The sequence below is a fragment of the Chaetodon auriga genome, chromosome 4 (assembly GCF_051107435.1).
Source record: "Chaetodon auriga isolate fChaAug3 chromosome 4, fChaAug3.hap1, whole genome shotgun sequence".
NCBI lineage: Eukaryota > Metazoa > Chordata > Actinopteri > Chaetodontiformes > Chaetodontidae > Chaetodon > Chaetodon auriga.
In genome coordinates this window covers 22,997,096-23,019,194 of record NC_135077.1, presented here as the reverse complement: position 1 = coordinate 23,019,194, position 22,099 = coordinate 22,997,096, and the positions used below count along the sequence as shown (strand labels likewise).

At 44.6% G+C, this 22,099-nt stretch overlaps 1 protein-coding gene across 5 annotated transcripts in view; it reads left to right on the top strand.

Annotated features, from left to right (window-relative positions):
* The first annotated feature begins 5,294 nt into the window (after positions 1-5,294).
* rptor (regulatory associated protein of MTOR, complex 1) overlaps positions 5,295-22,099 on the top strand; it is a 162,616-nt gene continuing 145,811 nt past the window's right edge. For 4 of the 5 annotated variants that reach the window (XM_076727986.1, XM_076727987.1, XM_076727984.1 and 1 more), the window contains exons 1-2: positions 5,297-5,742; positions 6,639-6,813. In XM_076727986.1, the coding sequence (XP_076584101.1) occupies positions 6,646-6,813 (168 nt within the window). In that variant the 5' untranslated portion in view covers positions 5,297-5,742; positions 6,639-6,645. Of the gene's footprint in view, positions 5,743-6,638; positions 6,814-22,099 lie in introns of all 5 variants that reach the window. The other variant, XM_076727982.1, reaches the window with a different exon arrangement.

Sequence of the window (22,099 nt, the reverse complement as noted above, 5' to 3'; positions counted from 1 at the left end):
GGTGCAAACACTCATTTGAAATTAATTAAGTGAACACAAACTAAATACCCCTGAAGGTCTGGGGCTCCAGGGCATTGCCCTCTTTGCCTACTGGTTAATCCAGCCTTTAGCCACACTGCCTTTGACTGTATAAACCTCCCTCAATTCATAAAAATGTGTATGAAGAGAAATCAAATCACTGCCATGCAGGCAATTATGTCTTCTTTCACATTTTCAAATAATTACCACAAGAATATTTGGTCTTCCATCCCCATGTGTGCTCTGGCATGGAGTGATTTTGTGAGATTCATTTCAGGCCTTGCACTTATTAGAAGATGCATGTTATACATGACATTTTTATGCAGTTCAGGACAAAATACAGCATGTTTTGTTTTTGTTACCTTAGTGGTATCAATGTGTACCCAGGTGAAAAATATATTAAACTTAAATTATGTTTTTTGAAGAATGAGATGAGAATGTATTTTACTGTAGGATGTTTATTAAAAGTATGCTTGAGAAGTAAGTACACATTATATAAATGTACTGGAAACACACTTTGCAATATTTAAATATGTTTTAAGTATGCTTAAGTTGTTGTTGTTTTTTTTTTTTTTTTCCCACTTGGACAGCTAAGAACAATTTTCAATAGATTCTCCTTTTAGTCACATCTGTCTTTTGTCTTGTAATGTCATTTTTGAGTCTTTCACTTTCATCGTTGGCCATACAGTCTCCAGCTTTGTTAGGATCCTGCAGATCTGTCTAATCCTTGTGTTTCCTCGTTCCCTTTCCCCAGTGTAGATTTTGTCTGTTTGTTTCCACTGTCTGTCTAGCTGGGTGTGTCTCTACAACTGGCCAGCTCCGCCTTCCCTGGAGTGCACCTGATGCACATGATGCTGATTAGGCACAGGTTAAAAGGGGAGAGCTCTCTCTCCTACCTGTTGCCGGATTGTTCCCGACTTCTCCCGGCTCTTTCCTCCTGAGTCCTGACTCCTGGCGCGATCGTGTGTTTCGTGAGTGTGAGTAACAAACTCTCTTTCTCCTCTGCTCGTGAGTGTGCTAATGTTCCTCTCATGAACTACCACTCAAGGTGTGTTTTTCTGTTCCAGCTGCCTGCCTGCCACGTCAGCGTGTGCCTTGCCTTAGACCCGTCGCAATGGAGCTCCCTTAGTTATTTCTCCACTCCTTTAGAGTGCACCTTTTGTTCTCCATTTTTACTGTTAATAAATTGTGTTCTTTTTATAACCTTCTCTCTGGTCTGCATCTTTGGGTCCAATCAAAAACATGGGGTGAAAACCTTAACAAGCTTGGATGGAAGATAAAACAGCGTCTGTGAGAGAAACTGAGCCACAATTGATCTGACATAGGGTCACATTTTAAAATGTAAACTGAAGTCTAAATGCTTTCACGTTATCTCTAACCAGGCACTAAAAACGTGTCTTCTATCTTCACTTTTAAATGAAACGCTGAAAACTGTTCACACTGAGGCGTGTGGACCTTCCAGGTACTTTGGCTTTGGAAAAACACATTGTTGCTGAATTTTACGGCTGAATTTTTCAATGGTTGGAGCAGCATAAATCAAAGTGTACTGTATTTGGGTTTCTTACACAGAGATCCACAACCCTTGTCCAGGATCTGTTTGATAGCCATTTCCATTATCCTTTACCTACAGCCTCTGCTATTTAGCCTCAGTTTCAGCTTACAGCCAGCACAAATCAGCTTCAGTCCATTAAAGCTTCTGACATCCAGCCGCAGCCTCACCCTCAACTCAAACCATGCTTTTTTTTTTTTTTTTTGTCAGTCAGCTCCAATCACAGCTCTCCCTATAGCTTCCGACAGCCAAGAAGATAAGTTGATGTCTATCTCAACATCAACCTCCAGTGAATATCATTTAAAGCCAACGCTGCAGCAATCATCATCACACAAACTTCGGTTGGGGATTTGATAGATTTACAGTTCTTATTCTCAGTCAACCTTGAGTGTGAGTTATGAAGGCTGAGGTTTTCAGTGGAGCTGCTCTGAAAGTAAATACTGCTAATCATTATGCCATGGACAACAAAGCATTAATCACTACAGCAGTGTTTTTATCGATGTACTGCAAACTTGGCTTGAAAACAGCAGTGGGATGCAGGATTGGGGCAGACAGAGATTTTGGCCTTTTTTTGTTGAATATATTAAAAAAGGCTCAGACTAAGTTTTTGTCTCCCTTTAAACTCTCAAACAAGTTTGACTGAGATCCTACTTTTAGGGCTTTTAGGTTGTATCATCTAACTCAAGGGTTAGGGTTAGGTCCAGTAAAATTTTTTATGAGACATGAGAATACAAGAGAAGAGGATTCGTGCTCCCTGACAGCTCACGTGTCTCCAATTTCCTCCTCGAGAAGAGTCACTGGTCTCTGTGCATCTTTGGAGAATCACCTGATAGCAAAGCTTCCTCTCATGAAACTTTCACTTCCTTGAATCCATCCATCCATCAGCCTCTTTTGTCTCTTGCTCTTTCCTTTGCCTTGTTGCAATCAATCCTTGGAAACGGGATTTTCTTCCCTTTCCTGCATCTGTCCGATTTCACTGCGGGAACACTTCCAGCTTCCAGGATCCAGCCCAGTTGATCATGTCACCCTATTCCCTACATGATGGAAGGGCTGATGAGGAGAAAAAAGTCGACTAATCCTCTCTTTCTTGTCCTCCCTCTGTTGGTTATCAGCCGTCCTAGGGTCCCAACCTCGATCACAACGAGGAGATTGGATTGGTTTCCCCCCTGCAGTCGACACTGGGACTGGGAGGCGAGAGGAACAAATTCGGTCAGATGTACCTATGAATTTCTTACACCAGATTGCGCCTGCACTGTTAGTGCGGCGAGCCAAAAGGCCACAGCGATGATTGCTGCGCTGGCAAATTCACTGAGAGGGATATTTTCATGCTCCATCCATCTGGTGTAGCATTTTCATGTTTTCTGATGAGCTGACAGGCCAAAGAAAGCTGTTAGTCATCTCCGTGCAGCATTGTCCTTTGTGCCCAAGACAGACTGTGTTGTGCCTGATTTCATTTCAAGTCACTGCTGCCTTAGAGAAAATCTCTTTGTTGACCGAGAACAAACTGGTAAACATGTTGATTGTTCTCTCCCAATTAAACGGCTCTCAGTGATGTCACGACCGGCTCAGTGAGTAGGCTACATGCAGACTGGTGTTAGATTTTGACTCGGGGACAGATGGGACAGCTTTTTCTGTCTGTGACTCCTCTTTCAAAAACAAACCTTTAGCTCCTGCTGTTTGAGAAATGAGTGTGAAGCCTGACAGCAAAGGATGTTGAGGACAAAGCCTGTGTAAATAGCCGGCACTTGACTCATGCAGGTACTGGGAAATGTAAGGCTGTACAGAGCAAGTGGCGTCATATTACTGAAGACGAACAAATTAAACAAGGGAAATTGAATTATTCAAAGTATTTCAGTCTGGACCAAATTGTTGGACGCACTGATGGACCAATATTGACTCATACTCACCAAACACAGCTCCAAGTAAATGTTCCGTATTTGCTGGATATGTAAATAGACAACAGTCTGCTAACACTTCTGCCAGATCAACTTAAAAGGCAATAACGTCACATGCGCTCACAGCTTGTTTCCACTGCTCCTATGTGAATTTAAAGTGCAGAACAACTGTTAGCCAACATTTACCCCCTGTTACAGCTCCTAATCTATGGTGCAAGCGAGCCACCGTTCTGATCTGTGACTTTAACAGGTTACAGCTCAGGCTACTTTTAACACACTCCCGCATGCAGTGAGGGATTTTAGAGCAGATGCTCCCCCTGCCATTATTTGATGGATGTAGCCATCAGATGAACTGGCTCAAGATTCGACACATCATACAGAGGGAGGAAGTTGTGCACATGTCCACCATTACATCAGCCAAACTGCATTCACTTGGTACCAAAGATGCTGCTTTTCCATGATGAGGGGCAATGATGAAATGACAAGTGTGGGAGATATTTTATTCTACGTGAGGTTAGAACAATATTTAATTTAACAAATACCTAAATTTTTCATTGGAATTTTCTGTGTGTGTGTTTTTAGTCTGTACAGCACTTTGACATCATTGGCATTTGTTCGTTGCTTGTTGTTAATTGGCTTTGACTCCACTGCTGAATGTAATTTGGATTTATATAAATAATATAAATAGTCACCTTCACCCCAACTATGACATATCAGATTTGAGCCTGAAATTCAGATCTGGGCTTGTTGAAAGGTATTTTATTGCAAATCCTTCTGATTCGGAAATAGATCAACGTCACAAGTTCATTTAGTTCAACTGATATGACAGTTAGTAGAGAACTGGTAAAGAAACACTGACATCCCTCTCTCAGGTTAATATTACTTATTACATTATATTAATGCTACTGTCTGTTGTTTACGCTCATTTATCAGTTATTTAAAAAGTGATTGGGTTACTTTTTTATGTCTGAAGCTGAGGATAAGACAACTATGGTGAAACTTCATATTTAAAGTTGGACTTTCTGACTTCTTCTCAAGTTCTAATGCTAATTGACTGACTGACTAAAGATTAAAGTGCTGATTGCTGATGAACAATATGTAAACTTTTAGCCTGTGGTTTGGCTGCAGGATGGACAAAATAACAGAAATACCTTCATTCAACAAAAGTGCTCTGTCCTGTTGCAAAGGTCAAGCGTAACTGGTTATTTATGTTTTGTGTCCAACCCTTTTGGATGGTATGCTGATCATACTAGAGAAGACAAAAACACTCAATAAAATCATGTTGAAAGTCACAGACAGTACGCTGTAACAGCAGATGGTAATATTAGCTCTGTGCTTGTCACAGGGCTTATTGTCAAAAGACGAAAGGGATTAAATGAGTGAAAAAATTTATGTAAACATTTATGCCAAGTAAGTAAGTAAGTAAGTAAGTAAGTAAGTAAGTAAGTAAGTAATTGTATGGATACTACTGTTTTTATCTAAGTTTTGCAGGAAATTGTAAATGTGCTCTTTTACACAGACATTTGTGAGTACAACACTGTTGATCTTTAACCAAAAATTTGCAATTAAATAATAAAATGACTAAAATTTTAGAGATGAGTTCCGGTTCATTTTCAGGAAAAAAGTACATTTGACATCCATATTAGCAAAAAGTGACATAAAAGTAGGTGTGTGTTGATCTTTCGGTGTGTGTGTGTGTGTGTGTGTGTGTGTGTGTGTGTGTGTGTGTGTGTGTGTGTGTGTGTGTGTGTGTGTATGTGTGTGTTGATATTGTGGTGTGTGTCAGGAACAGCAGCGGTGACGTTTCATGACAGCCTCGCCGCCCCAACAGTGCATTCTGGGTCCAACCCAAGATGGCTGCGCCCTTGCAGAAGTGCTGAAGAAGTGCCTCTCCGGAGAAATTTTCGGGATTGCTGTGATTTCCGCGAAAACCATCGCCCCAAATCAGCCACCGGCTTCGCTGGTTTGTAGAAGAACACCGTCCGACCCCAGTCATCTGTAAGCGTGGCCGGTGCTTTGTGTGGCTGTGGCAGACTGTCCGTGTGAAGATGGGCCTCGTCTCCAGCCCCTTCCCATAGCGAAGAGCCGTGGGGAGAGGAGCCGCAGATTCCCCTGCAAACACGCACCGGTCCAGCTTGGATTTGACGGGTTTGACATATTATACAGGCTGTGGACGCTGCCCTACAATTTTCTGACCAGGATTATTTGTGCGACCGTTTCTGTCATCGTCCGGAGACGGAGAGGTTCTTCAGCCCGGGTTGACAATCCCACCGCACCAAGGTCTGCACGCATCTGCACGCCTCGCTGCCAGCACTAGCGCCATTTCTGCACATCTGCTCTGTCTCTCTTATCTCTCTGCTCATTTTGTTTCGCAAGCCACCAGGAAAAAGCTTGAGATAGCACTTGGCTCTCATGCAGTCTGACTGCGATAGCCAGCTTCAGGGAGAGCTGTCACATTAGCCGCGCTAGGTTAGCTAGCACTGAGCTAGCTGTCACTGCTAGCTGTCCTGCAGAGAGCTGCAGCTGTGAAGTCAAGTTTAACACAGACATGCCGTGTTAACATGACTTCAGGCGCACATAACACATAACCCAGCTAGCTCGTCAGCTATGGCTCCAGCAGTGTTCACGTGGCCAGCTGGAGCCCCATCATGACATCATCCAGGTGTGCTGATACACCGAGGAGTCAGCTGATCTGCTGAAAGGAAGAGTTCAGTGTTGACCTGAGAGGATCCAGATGTGTGTTTGCTTTCAGTTGTGGTTTTCATTCAGGCGGAGTATTGACAGCAGTGCATTAAACATGACTCATACACGTCATGAACTCGGGGAACTCCGTTGGCTTCATGTCACAACACTCAGCAGCCTCTGAGTAAAGGCAGTGGAAGCATTGTGTCAGCAGAGAAACTGAAAATTTTTAGCATGTCCTATTAAAGGAATTCTTATTCTCGTCTCTGCAAAACTTTTTCTAAAGTTCTAGAATGTGAAACATCAAAGCACAGACATATTGGCAAAATTCTGTCTTAAATTAGGAACGACCTGAGCCGAGTAGATAAGTTTACTACACTAATGGCCTGTTTGGCTCTACAGGTGGCATCATAGCAGAGAAACGCGCTCCCTCTGAACTCGCTCCCCACTGAAACTCAAGTGTGTGTGTTACTAACGGGAGCTCTCCCCCGCAGGGCCCTGATGAAAATGGACTCAGACTTGCTTCATTCGCCGGCCGTGGGCCTCGCGGAGGAAGAGGAGGCCGACATGAATGACTGGAAGCTTCCTCTGGCCTTCATGAAGAAGCGGCACTCGGAGAAGATTGAGGGCTGCAAGGCCTTGGCGCAGAGCTGGAGGATGAAGGACAGGGTAAGGCTGTTTCTGGGCTGTTAGGAGTCTTTGTGCTGTAGCTCCGTCAATCGTCAGCATGCAGAGTCGTTGAGGGAATGAGCTCAGATTTGTGCTGTAGCTGCGTTTTTTCCATTACTTTCAGGAGAAGTCTGGTGGTTTTCTGTACTTCTGTTATTGTCAACAAATCCCAGAACCAACAGTGCCTTCAAAAACTATGAAGAACACGTCAGTGAGCCACGACAAGCAAAATGTTTCGTCATTATGATGAACGCGGCCTCTGTGGTTCAGCTGGAGTTTATTGTACTGCTCCCCAGCACACCAAATGTGTATTGATCTGCCACTGAAAGTCCTTCTCGACTATTTCTGCCTGTTTGAGTAATGTTTGCTAAGAACTACAGCTGCCCAGCTGTTATGGGAAATGACTGAGCCTTTTTTATGAAGCTACATATTTGTGACAACTAAAGATTTATACCTTTATGAATTCAAAATGTAAGACCGTAAAACTGAAAGCAAAATAGTTTCGTCTCGTTGGAAATCCATTGTCTGTCTGATGAGAAGATCAATGCCACTCTAAAAAAATCTGTCCACTAAACATGAAGCTACGGCCATATTTAAAGTAGCTGTTGAGCTAAACACAGGAACAGCTAGCCTGACTCTGGCCCTCCATAACAACATCGACCTACCAGCACCTCAAAAGATAATTAACAAGTAATGTTTGGACAGACTCAAGCTAGTCTGTCTTCTCCTTCATACTCAAAAGTGTCCTCGTGGTTTGTAATGTTAGCGTAGCTGAGACGACGGAGTGGACAGATGACTGAGGTCGTCCAAGTTTGTGTTTAGCTGTGATTGATGCGTTCAGGGAATGGGTGGTGCTTATGATTGGACAATTGGCAGTCCACAATGCCAGCTCTCAAAATTTGAATCCGTTAAAGCGACGAGTCAAATGCATCGATGCGACACACTGCGATTTGATAGGACAGCACTCTTTAAACAGCCAGGACACAGCAGCAAATCATTGGCTACCCTCGTATTTATTCCAGTGCCGATTCATTTTATTCTGCTGGAGGCTACCTGTGCTACGCTTTGACAGAGGAGCCTCAAAGCTTTCCCTCATGAATGGCCACAGTGTATTTCAGCTCTCATAAAGCTGTCGTTTGATCCACCGCAGAGCTAGCGACCTGATTCATTCAGTGCCTCGTGGCTGCAGAACACGGCTGTTCCAATGATGGCAAATGCTGCGTAGTCACACATAACCAGCAGAAATTCACCCAAATGAAAGTGCAGCTGTGAGGACATCAGTGGAATTACCCGCTCAAGTGTCAGGCTTCAGGGAAATGTTGAATCAGAGGGCTTCATTAAATGTCACTGTGGTATTGATTTAAAAGAGGTGATAGAGGCTGGCTGAAATGGGCGTTCCCGTCAGAAATTCCTGCTAAATGAACTGTGTAACAGTTTTCATTGCTCGGGGCGTTTTCAGGCCATAGACCCTCATTTGTACAAGAAGATTGTGTCCTTTTTACATCTGTGGGCTGAGTGACAAAATACTGCTTTTTGAGTTTTACGGAGGAATAATCTGGCCTTGAATGTAACGCTGGCTCTGGGGTTATAGACGGCACCAATTCCAAATGATGCATTTAGAAAGTTTTTTTTTTTTTAAATGGTTGCAGACTTTTTGCAGCTTCTTTTGTGCACTCTGGTTCATTTTTCTGCATTTCTGAGCACAAATATTCACCAATCAGAAAAAATTGGGGTGGTTCTTGGATCAGCCTAGTGTTCAGTTGCGTTGTCATATTTTTCACTCTTTTGCTTTAGTGAAGCACAGGAGGCTAATGGAGTCTTGATACTGTGGAGCGTCTCCAGTGAGTCACAGAATCTGATGGCACATGGGGGGAACGAGACCGTGTGAGCGTCTCTAAGTGCACCTGCTATTTTGGTTCCTGTATGCGCAGAAACGCTAAGTGCAAGAAGGTTGTCTGAGGTGGAGTCTGGATCGGACGCTTTGGTGATTAATAAATACACTCTCATCTGGTCACGTCGTTGGTATCACCGCTCTGAAACAGCTGCTATTTACTGACGCTGATTTAAATGCATCTAATCGTTTGAGAGTGTTTAAGATATTTGTTTTGTCGTCGCCTGTTGCAGTGATGCAAAAATGGGGCCCAGAGTGTTGCTGTGCAGCCTTGCACATGTTCTTTTCAGTTGTTGTTCATGGGTGATCACAGACACGGACACACAGTGCTTTGCCTGTAATTGCTTTGGCTCATTTAAGCTGATGGACTGCACCTTTCGCTGTTAGGTTATTGAGCGAGTTGAGATGCGAACAGTTAAGCCTGGTGAGAGACGTGTGCAGTGCGAGGCTTACGAGTGGGCTCTAAATGATGTTCTGCACTGTGGGAAATCAGAGGTCTTGCTGTTGGAGAGGTAGACACACAAACACACACATACTGGGAGAGTTTAAAAATGGTGTGTTTATTCCCCCGTTGGGCCATTGACAGCTATTCAGGTGTGTGTGTGTGTGTGTGTGTGTGTGTGTGTGTGTATGTTTTCAATTGGGGCACAGCTGCTTGTGTGTCCCGCTGATGGTCGTGGGTACATTTACTGCATTTGCCAAGTATAATCATGATAACAGTTTTCAGACAGACTGCATGAATAGCTGTCAGTGTTGTCAGTAGAGTCCAAAGTCAGGGTTAAGTCTGGATAAGAAATGGCTCCTTTAAGAAATAAAAGCCTGCCTAATTGTTCATTAGACAGCTGTCGAGAGGCTGTGGAGAATTCTTTTTGACAGTAATACTACTTGCAGTGCGAGGCAGTAAGGTCAGAGGTGTGTCATCACGACTGCTTTGTTGAGCTATCAGACCTGCAGCGTGAAATTAAAGCAGTCTGCTTGACAGGGAGTGAATGAGTGGGATCAGGTTTAGAGTGATTTTACATAAGTTTGACTGGTTTCCATCAAGAAAGAAAAGCAGTAAGACTAATTCAGTCGTCCCGTACTGTCACTGGTTGTTTTTGGCCTATTTTCATTCTCACGCTGAACATCCAACATGACATCTGTGTATTGAGAGCAAAGAAACATGAACCTTGACCTGGTGAGTGATTGCAGCACAGGCTTTGACCACCATTGATCCACATGGGCTACACTTATCTGGGAGGTTCCCAGCGAAAACCATCAGCTGACATTGTAGGAAAGTCAAAACTGAACTTAGAAAAACATTAAGACTTTCTATGAATCCCGTATCTAGAAAGCATTATAGACTCCTGCACATGCATTATAACCATAAACTGTATTGAGAGAGAAGTTGGGACTTCAGGGGGTCAGAGTTTACCAGTGTGTAGTTACCTTTAGAACCGTTGAGCTTGTCTTGATCATACTTCAGCTGCCCTCTAATTGTTGCAATGCATTTTTGTCTGCATCACGAGGGCTGAGAGCAACTCCAAAGATGCTCTATGTATGATGGTAAAACACAGGAGCAGCCAACATTGAAATACGTTGATTAGACTTTCTCAGTCAGATGCTGTGAAACAAACTGTTTGTGTTTCTTTCCGTTCACTTCAGCGGCACAAAGCACTGAGCGAAAATGAGAAGCCTGCGAGTGGGCAAAAGTAGGTTTCCTCCACAGCACATTTCCACTGTCACAGGAGGAGCAGCAGCGCAGGCGTCGCTAATATACCGATGGCCCTGTTTTATTCAAACGTCTCACTGAGGCGTTACAGTGTGACAGTGAGCCTGCGTGCACAATACCAGAAGCCCGGAACTGAAGTATCTAAATGGAATTCAGCCGTCGTTCACTCTATTGTTTCCACCTGAGCTTTTTCTGCTCTGGCGTGTCACATCAGAGTCTTGTGTGACAGAGGCCTGTGGACGCTGGGATTGTGCTCCTGCGCCCACTTCTGCAATGATTGACGTTTCTAAAACAGGTGCCGCTTCATGAATCTGATGAGAAGAATGCGTCTGTGTGTTTCTGTCTTTTGTGAATTCAGGCAGTTTTAGTCGTGAACCTCCACACGGGCTTTAAACATTACTTTGAATAATAGATAAACTGCCTCAAAGCTGGATGGGAGTTGGCCGACAGAGACGTTTCTCTCCTGAGAGATCCTTCACCGTCCCCTGTGGAGCTGTAAGCTCTGTGACGTCAGAGTGGCTTTTGACGCAGACCTGGTGCAAACTTTATGTCCACCCCTTCCTAATCTAACATTGCAGCCTCTTTATAAACCCTGCCAGCGTCCTGTCTCCCTCTGATGCCCGTCTGTCCTGGCCTGATGTCCTGTCAGACACAGAAATGACGTTGTCGAGGCTTATTTTTAAGACTGTGTGAGTATGGCAGCTGTTCGGCTTGTTGAGCGTGAAGGTGCATCAGAATTGATTTTACTCACCAAATAACAAATGCACTGTAATTTGTCTTGGTGGCAGTTTTGTGGAGACAGGAGGACATGCAAGGACGGGGGGGGGGTGTACAGTCAAGTACACACCCTGAGCATGTGAACCTGAGCGACAGGCAGCAGGACGCAGTGTTTGTCCAACTAGCACGATGCTGCGCACAGAGGACATTTCTAGACACCCTGTTTTTAGCATTTTTGATAAAATACTATGAGAGAAAGATACAATGAGAAAATAGTGAACCTTGGCTTCATTTATTAGATTGGAAACATCTTTGATCACAAAATATTATGTTATTATTATTATTAATAATATTAATGCAATTAAATTCAACACTGCGGGAAAGCTAATGCACATGGTATGATGATCCTCAGTTTTCATGCCATGGGATGCTGTGAAAGTGCTGCACTGCTGCAGCTGTTGCTGACATCTCCTGCCTTTAATTAAAAGACCTGTTAAGACCTGAGAGCAGGCTAATTAATAGTTCCTATAAGAAAAAATCTTTTTTTAATTAGCACTCTTAAGACAGTCAGCAGTCATCACGAGAGACATATCTCAGATCGAAGAACATGCAGAAAAGCAACCACCCATTATTATAACGAGAGTCAGTCTCAGAGTAATTGGCAATAAGAATGAATATCTCAGATCGAGTCTGAATGTGCTCAAACACATCAATGTAATGCATAAATAAACACTCTGAGACTCTGATCTTTCTCAAGTCACTTCTTTATATTATGTGTTTTTATGCAGATAGCATTGAGCTCGTTGCTAGATTGAACCAAACATGCTAGAATATAAGATGTGATCTGATTGAGTGTGTTTCCGTGGACGTGCTGCTTTTTGATACTCGTGCTGAGCGAAGGCCTGAACAGCTGCGACCGCTCGGGCCGTGCTGGCACAGTGACGCTGCAGCACCGCACGGCAGAGTTCAAGTTGTTTGCCTTGCTGTGATGCAGCAGTGCAAAAGAAACTTAGGAAACAGCTTGTGTAGCTCTTCATCCGACGGCTCGCTGTAGCTGTTTGTGTGTGTACGATTCCTCTTGGTAATATTACTTCACTGGCTAAATAGCGCACAGAGGCCTGATGCACAGCTCAGACTGCTCTGATAGACGTCGCTGCATGTAAAGCCGATGACTGTGTGTCTGTGGGCAGGTGCTTCCTCAGCTCCACTCATATTACATTTTACTATTAATCATCTGTGGTCTAATTGCAGCCGTTATCTCCCCTGATGCCCACAGCACTGTCCTAACTCCCACAGTGACAAACACTTTGGTAGAGCAGAGATGTTGAGGCGTCATAGCGGTGTGCTTTGACGCTGTGGCTGTTTGGACACCAGTGTTCTTTCCTGAGATTGTCAAATTGAAGACGTCAGGTCATTTGTCATTTATGTGACCTCCCCTTTGGACTTACAAATGGCTCAAGGTCGTCTAGTTTTGCTCTTCAGTTTTTTGATGGCTTGGGATTTGAACTATATTTAAAGACAATGAAAGTTATAGTTCAACATCAGGTGGACATCCTGCTTGATTTCAGCCGGCAGTGAGCTGCTGATGGTTGCCAGATGACTCGTACGTTGCATCGCTGTGGACAGCTTTTGGTCACGCACACACACACACACACACACACACACACACACACACACACACACACACGCATGCTCGCACACAAGGTTCATATAAATTTCTGTCATGGCCCTCCCAGCTGGTTTTCACACGCGTGCTGCCAGCTGAGCTTTTCGATTCAGGTATAATGAAATCAATAAGAGATCAATATCCAAGCCCATTGTGATCATGTGGAAATGAGACAGGCGGTCTGTGTGCCTTTATCTTTCGCATCATTAGCTGAATTCAATCAGAGAACATAGTCCATTAGGCAGCATGTAGACTTTCAGCCACAGAGGCGTGAAAACCAAACGTGTGTTATTACATGGCAGCGATTTTATATCGCTGTTGAATCATGGCAGCGGCTTTGCCACAGTGGAGCCGTCCCGCCCTGTTCAAGTGCCCTTGAGCAAGATGCTCTTCTGACCATGAGGAGGCTCTTTATGCCTCTGACATATTTTTGTGCACCTGTGGGATCCTTGAAAAAAAGGTGCAGTTTTATTGAGGCCATCAGTTGCGTTTAGATCATCTTTCACATCCTCTTTGTATCATCGTAATTACTGGAGGGACCATTTTTATTGGGAGTGAAGATGAAAGTTCAGTGACAGCCTGCGTCTTCTGCTCGAGATGGATGTGGAGACTTTGGTAAGTGAGTAGTGTCATGTAGGAAACCACAGTGCCTGAAATGGTTTGACGCTGTCGTTACATTCCAATCTGTGTCTCAGTATAGACGGTGTGCAGTATCCTAGCCGAGGCCTCCTTCAGCTTTTTAATATGTGTTTGTCACTACTAATGCATTTCTTCCCACCCGCCATCTTTTTTAGATTCGGTGGTAAAGTTGGAGGAGGTTGCCCCCAGCGCAGAGACCATGTGTCTCTAACAGAGCAGTCACAGCCAAACCCGACATCATTCTGTGGATTTTAACGCCTGTAGCTGTGAGGAAGGAGTAGGATGTTGCTGGAGAAGTTGTTGTCTGTCCATGTTTAAGTGAAGGTTGAAACGCTTGTGCAGACAGACGCAAATAGTGTAAATACACAGCGTGTCTGTAGCATATCCTCAGTACAAATCTGTACACAGTGACGTACAACACACATCTGCAAATACACACACAGCTAAAGGCCTCAGTGTGCTTGAGACAGGGTCCTTGTCAGATGGTCAAATGGACAGTCCATTCATCTCGCCCACTTCATGTGGCGACCGGTCCGCTGCGTGAAAGTGTGAAAGTCAGCAGGCTTTGAACGGCTCTCTTTTCCTCATTCTTCACACAGCTACTTCTGCCGCTTTTGGGACAACTCTATGACAGGAGGGACTTTCTCAAAGTGTCCCCATTTGTACGATTCGGTGTGCTGATTAAAAAGACACACATGAGACAAAATTCTTGGAGGAGGAGGCGGCGTGATGCAGCCAGGAGGAGACTGTGATGGCAGACCTTTAGTCCTTCATAAAGCTCCTGCTGCTGAACACCATATTTAATATGGACTTTCATTTTTGAAACATTCAGAAAAGACGTTGTGTTTCAAGAGAAGTCCAAAGGCACAGCTCTGCTCCGTCTTTCAGCTGAAGTGTCCAATATCCGACCTGTTGCTGGCAGCTAGCGATGGCACGCCCGGAGCAGATCGATGCTCTCCACCATTTTAATAACCTTCATTCATTGCGGGCCTAACAAATGGAATAATCAGGGGCCATTGATCGACGCAGCGAGCGTCGCTGGGGGCTGTGTGGCGGTCTTTAAGGAGCGCAGAGGGAAAAGGCAGGACGGTCCCCCGGCGTCCTGTGCAGTTATTAATGAGATGAGCACGGCAACCAATTATACGCACAGGCCCAAAGAAAGGAAAAGCACACACACATCAAACTTTCTGTGTGAAGAAGCGAAGTGTTGTCTCTTTTTTCCTCCCCTCACCTCTCCCCTCCTTTCCCCTCTTCCCTCTCCTCTCTCCTCTCCCTCTCCTCTCCTCTCCCCTCTTCTCCCCTCTCCTCTCCCTCTCCTCTCCCCTCCTCTCCCCTCACCTCTCCCCTCACCTCTCCCCTCACCTCCCCCTCTTCCCTCTCCTCTCTCCTCTCCCTCTCCTCTCCTCTCCTCTCCTCCCCCCTCTTCCCTCTCCTCTCCTCTCCTCTCCTCTCCTCTCCTCCCCCCTCTTCCCTCCCCTCTCCTCTCCTCTCCTCTCCTCTCCTCTCCTCCCCCTCTTCCTTCCCCTCTCCTCTCCTCTCCTCTCCTCTCCTCTCCTCCCCCCTCTTCCCTCCCCTCTCCTCTCGTCCCCTCTCCCCTCCCTCTCCTCTCCCCTCTCCTCTCCCTCTCCTCTCCCCTCCTCTCCCCTCACCTCTCCCCTCTCCTCCCCCTCTTCCTTCCCCTCTCCTCTCCTCTCTTCCCCCCTCCCCCCTCTTCCCTCCCCTCTCCTCTCATCCCCTCTCCCCTCCCTCTCCTCTCCCCTCTCCTCTCCCTCTCCTCTCCCCTCTCCCCTCTCCTCTCCCTCTCCTCTCCCCTCTCCTCTCCCCTCCCCTCTCCTCTCTCCTCACAGAGATTAGTTGATTATTGGAAATCCATGAGGGCCGGCACGCCTGTTTTAAAATCTAATTTTGGTGAGGCTTTCCCCTCAGATGAATGCTAACAGTCAAATGAGCAGGCTGGGGCTGCCCATTTGATAAAGAGCCACTTGTTTTGGGTCAAAAGGTGCTTTGTTCGCAGTGGGAACCCTCGCTGTGCTCAGCTTTCACTCTTTCATCTGATCACTGTCTTTAACAGTCCTCTGTCTTTTGATTACAGTCTTACTGTGTGTCTTTTCTAAAGCTGCAGCTGATTATTTCAGCGTTCACATTCTGCAGTGTTTAATGTCGTTTGCACAGTTCAGATTCTGAAATGAGTGACTTTGTGGAATGCTGGGCTAATTAGTCGGTGGGAAGTCAAAAATTTCGGAGGGTTCAAGAAGTTGACATAGGAATATAGAATATAAATGTGTTGCGCATTAATGTGCATTAAAAAAACAGATGACCCCAAGTGCCATTGAATCCAAGTCTAAATATGAGAGAGAAAGCCCCCCCCCCCCCCCAAACATCACTGAAGGTCTACCGCTGGATGGAGTTTTTGAACAACTCATTTGTTGTGGAAGTCAGTGATGATCCATCCGCTGATGATGACCATGAGACGTGGCTGTGGGTGGACCCTGAGTTAAGTTCAGTTCATTTACTTATTGATTTTTATTTTTTCAGTGTGGTTCATTGGCTTCCTTGAAAAAGTTAACATAGACAAGTCCAGCTCTGTCTGCTTCCATTAGTGTTTGCTTTACCTTAATGGGAACGACACACAGCCACATGAACAACGTCTACGGTCTGACAGGCAGCATTTTCCCTCATAGCCAGCCACTTATTTCCAAACCGGGTTGATGAATTAACTACTTGTTTTTGTTTTCGGTCTGAATGAGGGAATATGTGGAATAAACAGGCAGATAAATCAATGAGAAGGATGTGAACCGCATCTGTGCGCCGTCACACTCGCACGCCATGTTGCACAGTGATGATGAGCTGGAACAGGAAAACACTGTTCCTCATTCATCTGTGTTATTCTCATGCAAATGCATATCAAATGCATTATGAACTGCCCGCGTTGGATGCTGAATGGAAAACAAATAATTTTATCAGGGTTGTTTATACGAGGACATTCATTATCTTGCCGTCTTGAGCCACTTAATTATAGCCATGATCAACACCGAAAGTGACGCCGCCGTCTCCTGTCCGCACCGCGCCACAGATGATAGGTTTGACTGCTGTTAAGATCCGTACTCATTTCTGTGGCTTTTGTGTATTTTGAGTAAAAAACGTTGGTGTTGACTGGAGAATATGAATTGATAGCGCGCCAATTCCTCAAGAGAGTCGACAGTTTTCTCTGACATTTTACCTGCCGTCACGGGAACATCCTTTCTCTCTCTGGACTTTGCGTGAATACATCTCCAAAGTGTGCTGTCATTTCAGCTGTTGTATTTTAAAGGGCAAACCTGTCCTGCTCCCTCCCAGAGTCATTCTTGTCTGTCTTTTTGCCAGAATCGTCTTTTCCCGGGATGTTGGTGTCGATATTTTGCAGCGCTTATGGAGAACGGGCACACTGTTTGACTTGTTCTTTCTGTTAACAGTGAATGCAACACTCTTTTAAGAGAGATGAATGAATGCCTCGTAATATAAATACATGTCTGCTTTCATGTGTTTAATAAGCAGTAGGGCCACTCTTTACCTTCCAAACAGCTTGAGTCTCCTTTGGATTTTGTCTCACTGAGGTCTTGAGTGGTGTGCCAGGGGACATTAGATCGTTCTTGAAGGAGAGCCTCCGGCTCTTTGAAGGATGAAGGAAGTGAAAATCTTTGCATTATGTCCCATGAAGCCTCTCTGAGTTTTAGATCTGCTGACTGGAGAGGCTTTTAGCTTCTGTCGAGGGTTCATGAAACAACTCTTGAGCTGTCATTGGATTTAAAGATGTACAGATTTGTACCTGTACAAATCCACAAATTTGGAACAGACAAATGCGTATTTGAGGCATCGTCCGACTTTCCCCAGACATATGTCTGTCCTGATGTGGGATTTAAATTACTTATACGACCATCAGGACTGTCAACATTGGCCAAAAATGATATTTGATTGCTCCATCTAAAAAAACCACACATGGGTTCGAACCATTCAAATATTCCATTCAATTTCAATATGTGTCTATATTGAGAATATGACATCTTTATATTGCTCATTGCTCCTGATTGGTTGTATTGCTGTTGTGCATCTCGCAGCCTTGATTGGTTTCTTCGTTCCACCTTTACAATAAATACCATCTTTGAGAAGTTCATCATAGCCAGGTAATGTGTAATTTATGTCTGTGGTAACTTTTGATACAAGAGTATTTTGTGTTTAACAGCCATCCTATGAAGTGATGTGCTGTTCTTGTTAGTGAGCATCAACCTGTCATTCCTGAATGATTTAACGGTGCAGTCTGGTCATGTTTTAACCTTTGTCCGTCGGTGGGACGGTCGGCCTCTTGGTCCATCACTAGAAAACAAAACCAACTGACTTTGGAGATCCCCTGACTTTTACTCTAGACCCACCAGCAACTGTACATTTGTGGATTTGAGTGAAAAATCTCATCAACTATTGGTTACGTCTTTTATTAATTTTTTTATCAAGGCACAGTATGAACTGAGAGACCCTCATCTGTTCCCATAAGCAGCCTAGAAGCCCGATATTAAAGTATGAATGACTGCAATATGAAATGCAATTTAATTTAACACAGTAAAGAAGGCAGCGTTACACTGAGCCACGTGACAACCAAACGGAAAGAAACAAGGTACGAGACAGACCTTCACTCTTTTTAACTTTGAAAAAGCTTCACAAAGTCAGTGCTATAACGGTGACTGCACACAATCAGTCAGTTAGAGACACCTAGTCTCACACAATCAGCGAGGTGCTTGTCAGTCAGGCAGGTGCTGTGCTGTTTTGATTATTTTCATCTGGGAAAAGGCCATCTCACAGAGATAAGAGGAGCTAAAGCAGGCTTTGACATTCAGTGCACAGAAGGAGAGGAGAGGAAATAAGATGTCCCAAAAGTTGCTGTCCTTTGCCCTGCAGGCTTGCATTTCAACATCACTGTGCAGTTCAAATAATTCTCTGTTTGTTAAGCAGAGCGCATCCTGTCCTGTCCCGACACCTGACGAGTTCAGTTGCCACTTTGTTCAAATGGGTGCAGAATTGTTCAGTGTTAGCATCAAATCAAGTTTTATTGTCACATACGCAATCATACTCCACGCTCCAAGCATCTGAGAAAGCATCCAACAAATAGATAAATAGTGCTGCTCCTTTTGTGGCACCAAAAAGGACCAGATCTGAGGCAGCAGGTCAGTAAAATACTTTGCTGCGACTCAACAAGCGTCAGCGTACAGGATCAAGTCACCGTGAGCAGTTACACATCCGTCCAGTGAAGGTTTGATCAAGCAATGCTGCAGTGCTTTTCCCCATATGGAGTTAATGATCCTCACAAGTAGAGTCACTACATGGGAAAAATCCATAACTTTGCTATCAAGCGCCTGTTGATGGATTACACAGTGATAACCGTGGAACTCAGGGAACTCCGTTTTTATTGCTTTGTGCAGCAAAGGCTCAAAACGTGTCCTGTCATGCACGTAGTGTTGAACTTAAATATGCTCACCTCTTGTTCTTTCAATGGCGACAGTGTGAGGAAATCTTCCTTTGTGGATGAAAAGCCATCCGAACAAACGCCATTAGCTGTGCAGCATGTCACAGAGTTGTCAAACAGCAGAGTGAAGCGTTCACACAGTGAGTACCTGTTGAGGCAGGTCAGGCCAAGCGGTACACTCATGACATTTTTTAATATCGTTTTTCTTTTCGTAGCCTTTGAATAAAATGTCAGTTGTGGCACTGACAGCTGACTCCTTGACCAGCTCCCCGTCGTTTTGTGTTTAGCCAAAAGGTGACTTTACATGAAAGGAGACCTCTGCTGCAGCTTTCTTTTGTCTGTGGATTTGTTGAAGAGCAACTGTCGGGCCTCTAACGTTGACTTCACCTCAGTCGCTTTTGGGTGGGAAGTCATCCTCAGAACAAAAGCTGTGAAAGTTTTTGCCTTTTTTCCTGAATTTTTCTACATCTTTTTTTTGCTAGCGAACCATGTCTATGCTTGTTCTCTGTGTTGTTCAATGATAAATGTTAAATGTTAACAACATCATCATTGTTAGCATGCCGACGTTTAGCTCAAAGCACCACAGAGCCTACTGTCAGCAGGTTAAGTTCTGCTCCAGCTGTCACCTGACTTCCATCTCATCGCAGTAACCAGAGAATTGTTGGCGGGAAGTTGTGTACCCAAGAAGAAAACTTTTGCATGAGTGTCCATTCATCAGGATGTGCACCATACAGGTGGGAAAAGGGCAAGGGGTGAGGAGGTCAGTTGAAAATGAATGAAGTGATGTGATGCTGTGTGTGTGTGTGTGTGTGTGTGTGTGTGTGTGTGTGTGTGTGGATGCCTGTACTTGTCGAGTCTTGTCCTGCTGAGTCCCACTAGCACACTGACCTTTTCCTCTGTCGGTGGGAAAGCAGAGGCCACCTTAATTACCTTCAGAACACCAGGCCTCCGAGCCCTGCTCAGCCATGGGATGTCACATAAGCCACTGCATACGCACAATATGTGTTCTCTGGGTTACATTACATTACACGCAGACACAGTATCAGCACTGGCTGTTAAAGGTCACTTGACACTATTGCATTGACCTACAAAGTTGTACGTGTACAGACTATCAGAGCTCTCAGTTATACTATGTGTGTGTGTACGGTTGTTTTCGTTTCTATGCCACAGTATTGAGATTATCTCGCCTTGACTCGTGGACAGTGAATGCATCAGTCTGAGTTTTTAGCTGTGTTGGCAGTGTGGCTCTAGGGATGGCAATTTTGGTCGTTCTCTTTGTTTTTCCTGACAGAAACTGCTCAAAATAATATTTTTACTTTTATAGCAATTAAAACTGTTGACTGGAGGCTTTAAAAAAAAATCCATATTCCTTGATTTGACCTGATTTCAGCAAAACTGTAATGAAGCAGCTGTAAGAAAGAAATGAGCCCTGTTGGGAGCCCTGCGTGTAGCTGACCCACGGCTAATTGGAGCCAGGAGGACATGCAGGGCCATGTGAAGTTCAAGTGCCATCTGTCCCAGAATAAACGCTCTCAGGCTTTGATTCACAAAGTGACACAAAGATGAAACGGTGACTGGTGAGTGCAGGTCGAGCAGTGCCTTCAAATCGTTGTCCTGCTGTGGTGGCGGCCACTGCAAAATCAAGGACCAGCAACAGCCATGAAGTAAACCAAAAAAACTAAACGCGTCTACACAACACTCAGTTCTTTAAGGTTCTTTGTGCTGTTACAAGACTGTGATGGTAACACATCTGTTCACAGAATACATTCATGACTGCCAGTCAAATGTCCCATAAAGGCTTGGATGATGGGAAAACGCTGATTTGGCAACAGGAAATGGCTGTAAGCAGCGTTATATACATCTACTGTATGTGTTTTAATTCTGCTCATTTTTTGAATTTTAGTGATGATCGCCAAGCAGGACAGGACTGGACGGTCTTTCATCATCCTGTATTTAAAAACACAATGTTTCTCGTCGGTCAGTAATTGCCTGCTGCACTTGGCATCAGCTCCACTGGTTAAATTAAATATATCTGAGGTGAAGAAAGACTCGTTCCTAATTGGATTTTTTGTTCTGTAGTATCTGTGTGTTTTAATCGTTGTGTTGTTTATTTCTTGGTAGACTGCTGATGTGCCAGAAATGTACCCACATCGAGCCCTGTTGTTAAGGGTTAGCAGGCATTCGGAGCGACGTGAAGACACAAACATAGTCCAGATTGAGAGCAGATCCATGAGTCTGGAGGGTTATCAGATGCCAAATCACTGCCCGGCAGTTTCTGATGCTCTGGGACGCGATTTTACACCTTTGGGAAGTTATCACTAAGAGTTATCATTTTATCTGTTGTTGCAACGATCGCAAGGTCAACAGTGGAAATACGCCCTTCACCTGCAAAGTAATCACGATGTGCACTTGCATGTATTCGATTGGCCGCTGCAGAGCCTTGCCAGATAGCATCATGCTGTGGCAAACTTGAGCCAAGATCAACTTTTTTTCCCCAAACAACCTTATGCATTCCAGCTGGAGCTGTCGGCTTGGCCCCCTGCTGTGCAGCCTGAGCGGCCTCGTTCAGATGAATGAGAGGGCTGTGTTTTTACACGCCGAGCTGAAGACATGGTCTGATGGTAAGATCAGCGAAGACAATAGATAGTTTCATCAATTAATTGCAGTTTCTCATCGTTTTTCATCTCTATATATGATATGTTATACTAGTTATGTGGTGCAGCTGCAGGACGTACGTAGTATTTAATGATCAGATCCCTGGAGGCAATGCTTCATTAACTTCATGAGTCACCAGCCATGGCAACGACGAGCGTGTCCAAGCCGTGTTCAGCACGTTTGGTGTCCTCTGGAAACACTTCCATTGTCATTTTCTGTATGTGGTTGTGTTTCTTAAAGTGCGGTGCATTGAGCTCTCGGCCAGCGTTCAATAGAGGTGCAAGGTGTCACAAAGACTTATGTGTGCTGTGGTGCGCAGAGAGAAGTGATGGCTCCTACCGCAATGTGTAATTTGCACTGTAGCACCTGTGCTGCCTTATCAAGCCTGTGTGTGTGTGTGTGTGTGTGTGTGTGTGTGTGTGTGTGTGTGTGTGTGTGTGTGTGTGTGTGTCAGGACTTGCCATATAACCCATGGATCAATGCTTGTTGTATTTCAGATGGTTTGTCTTCTTTCCG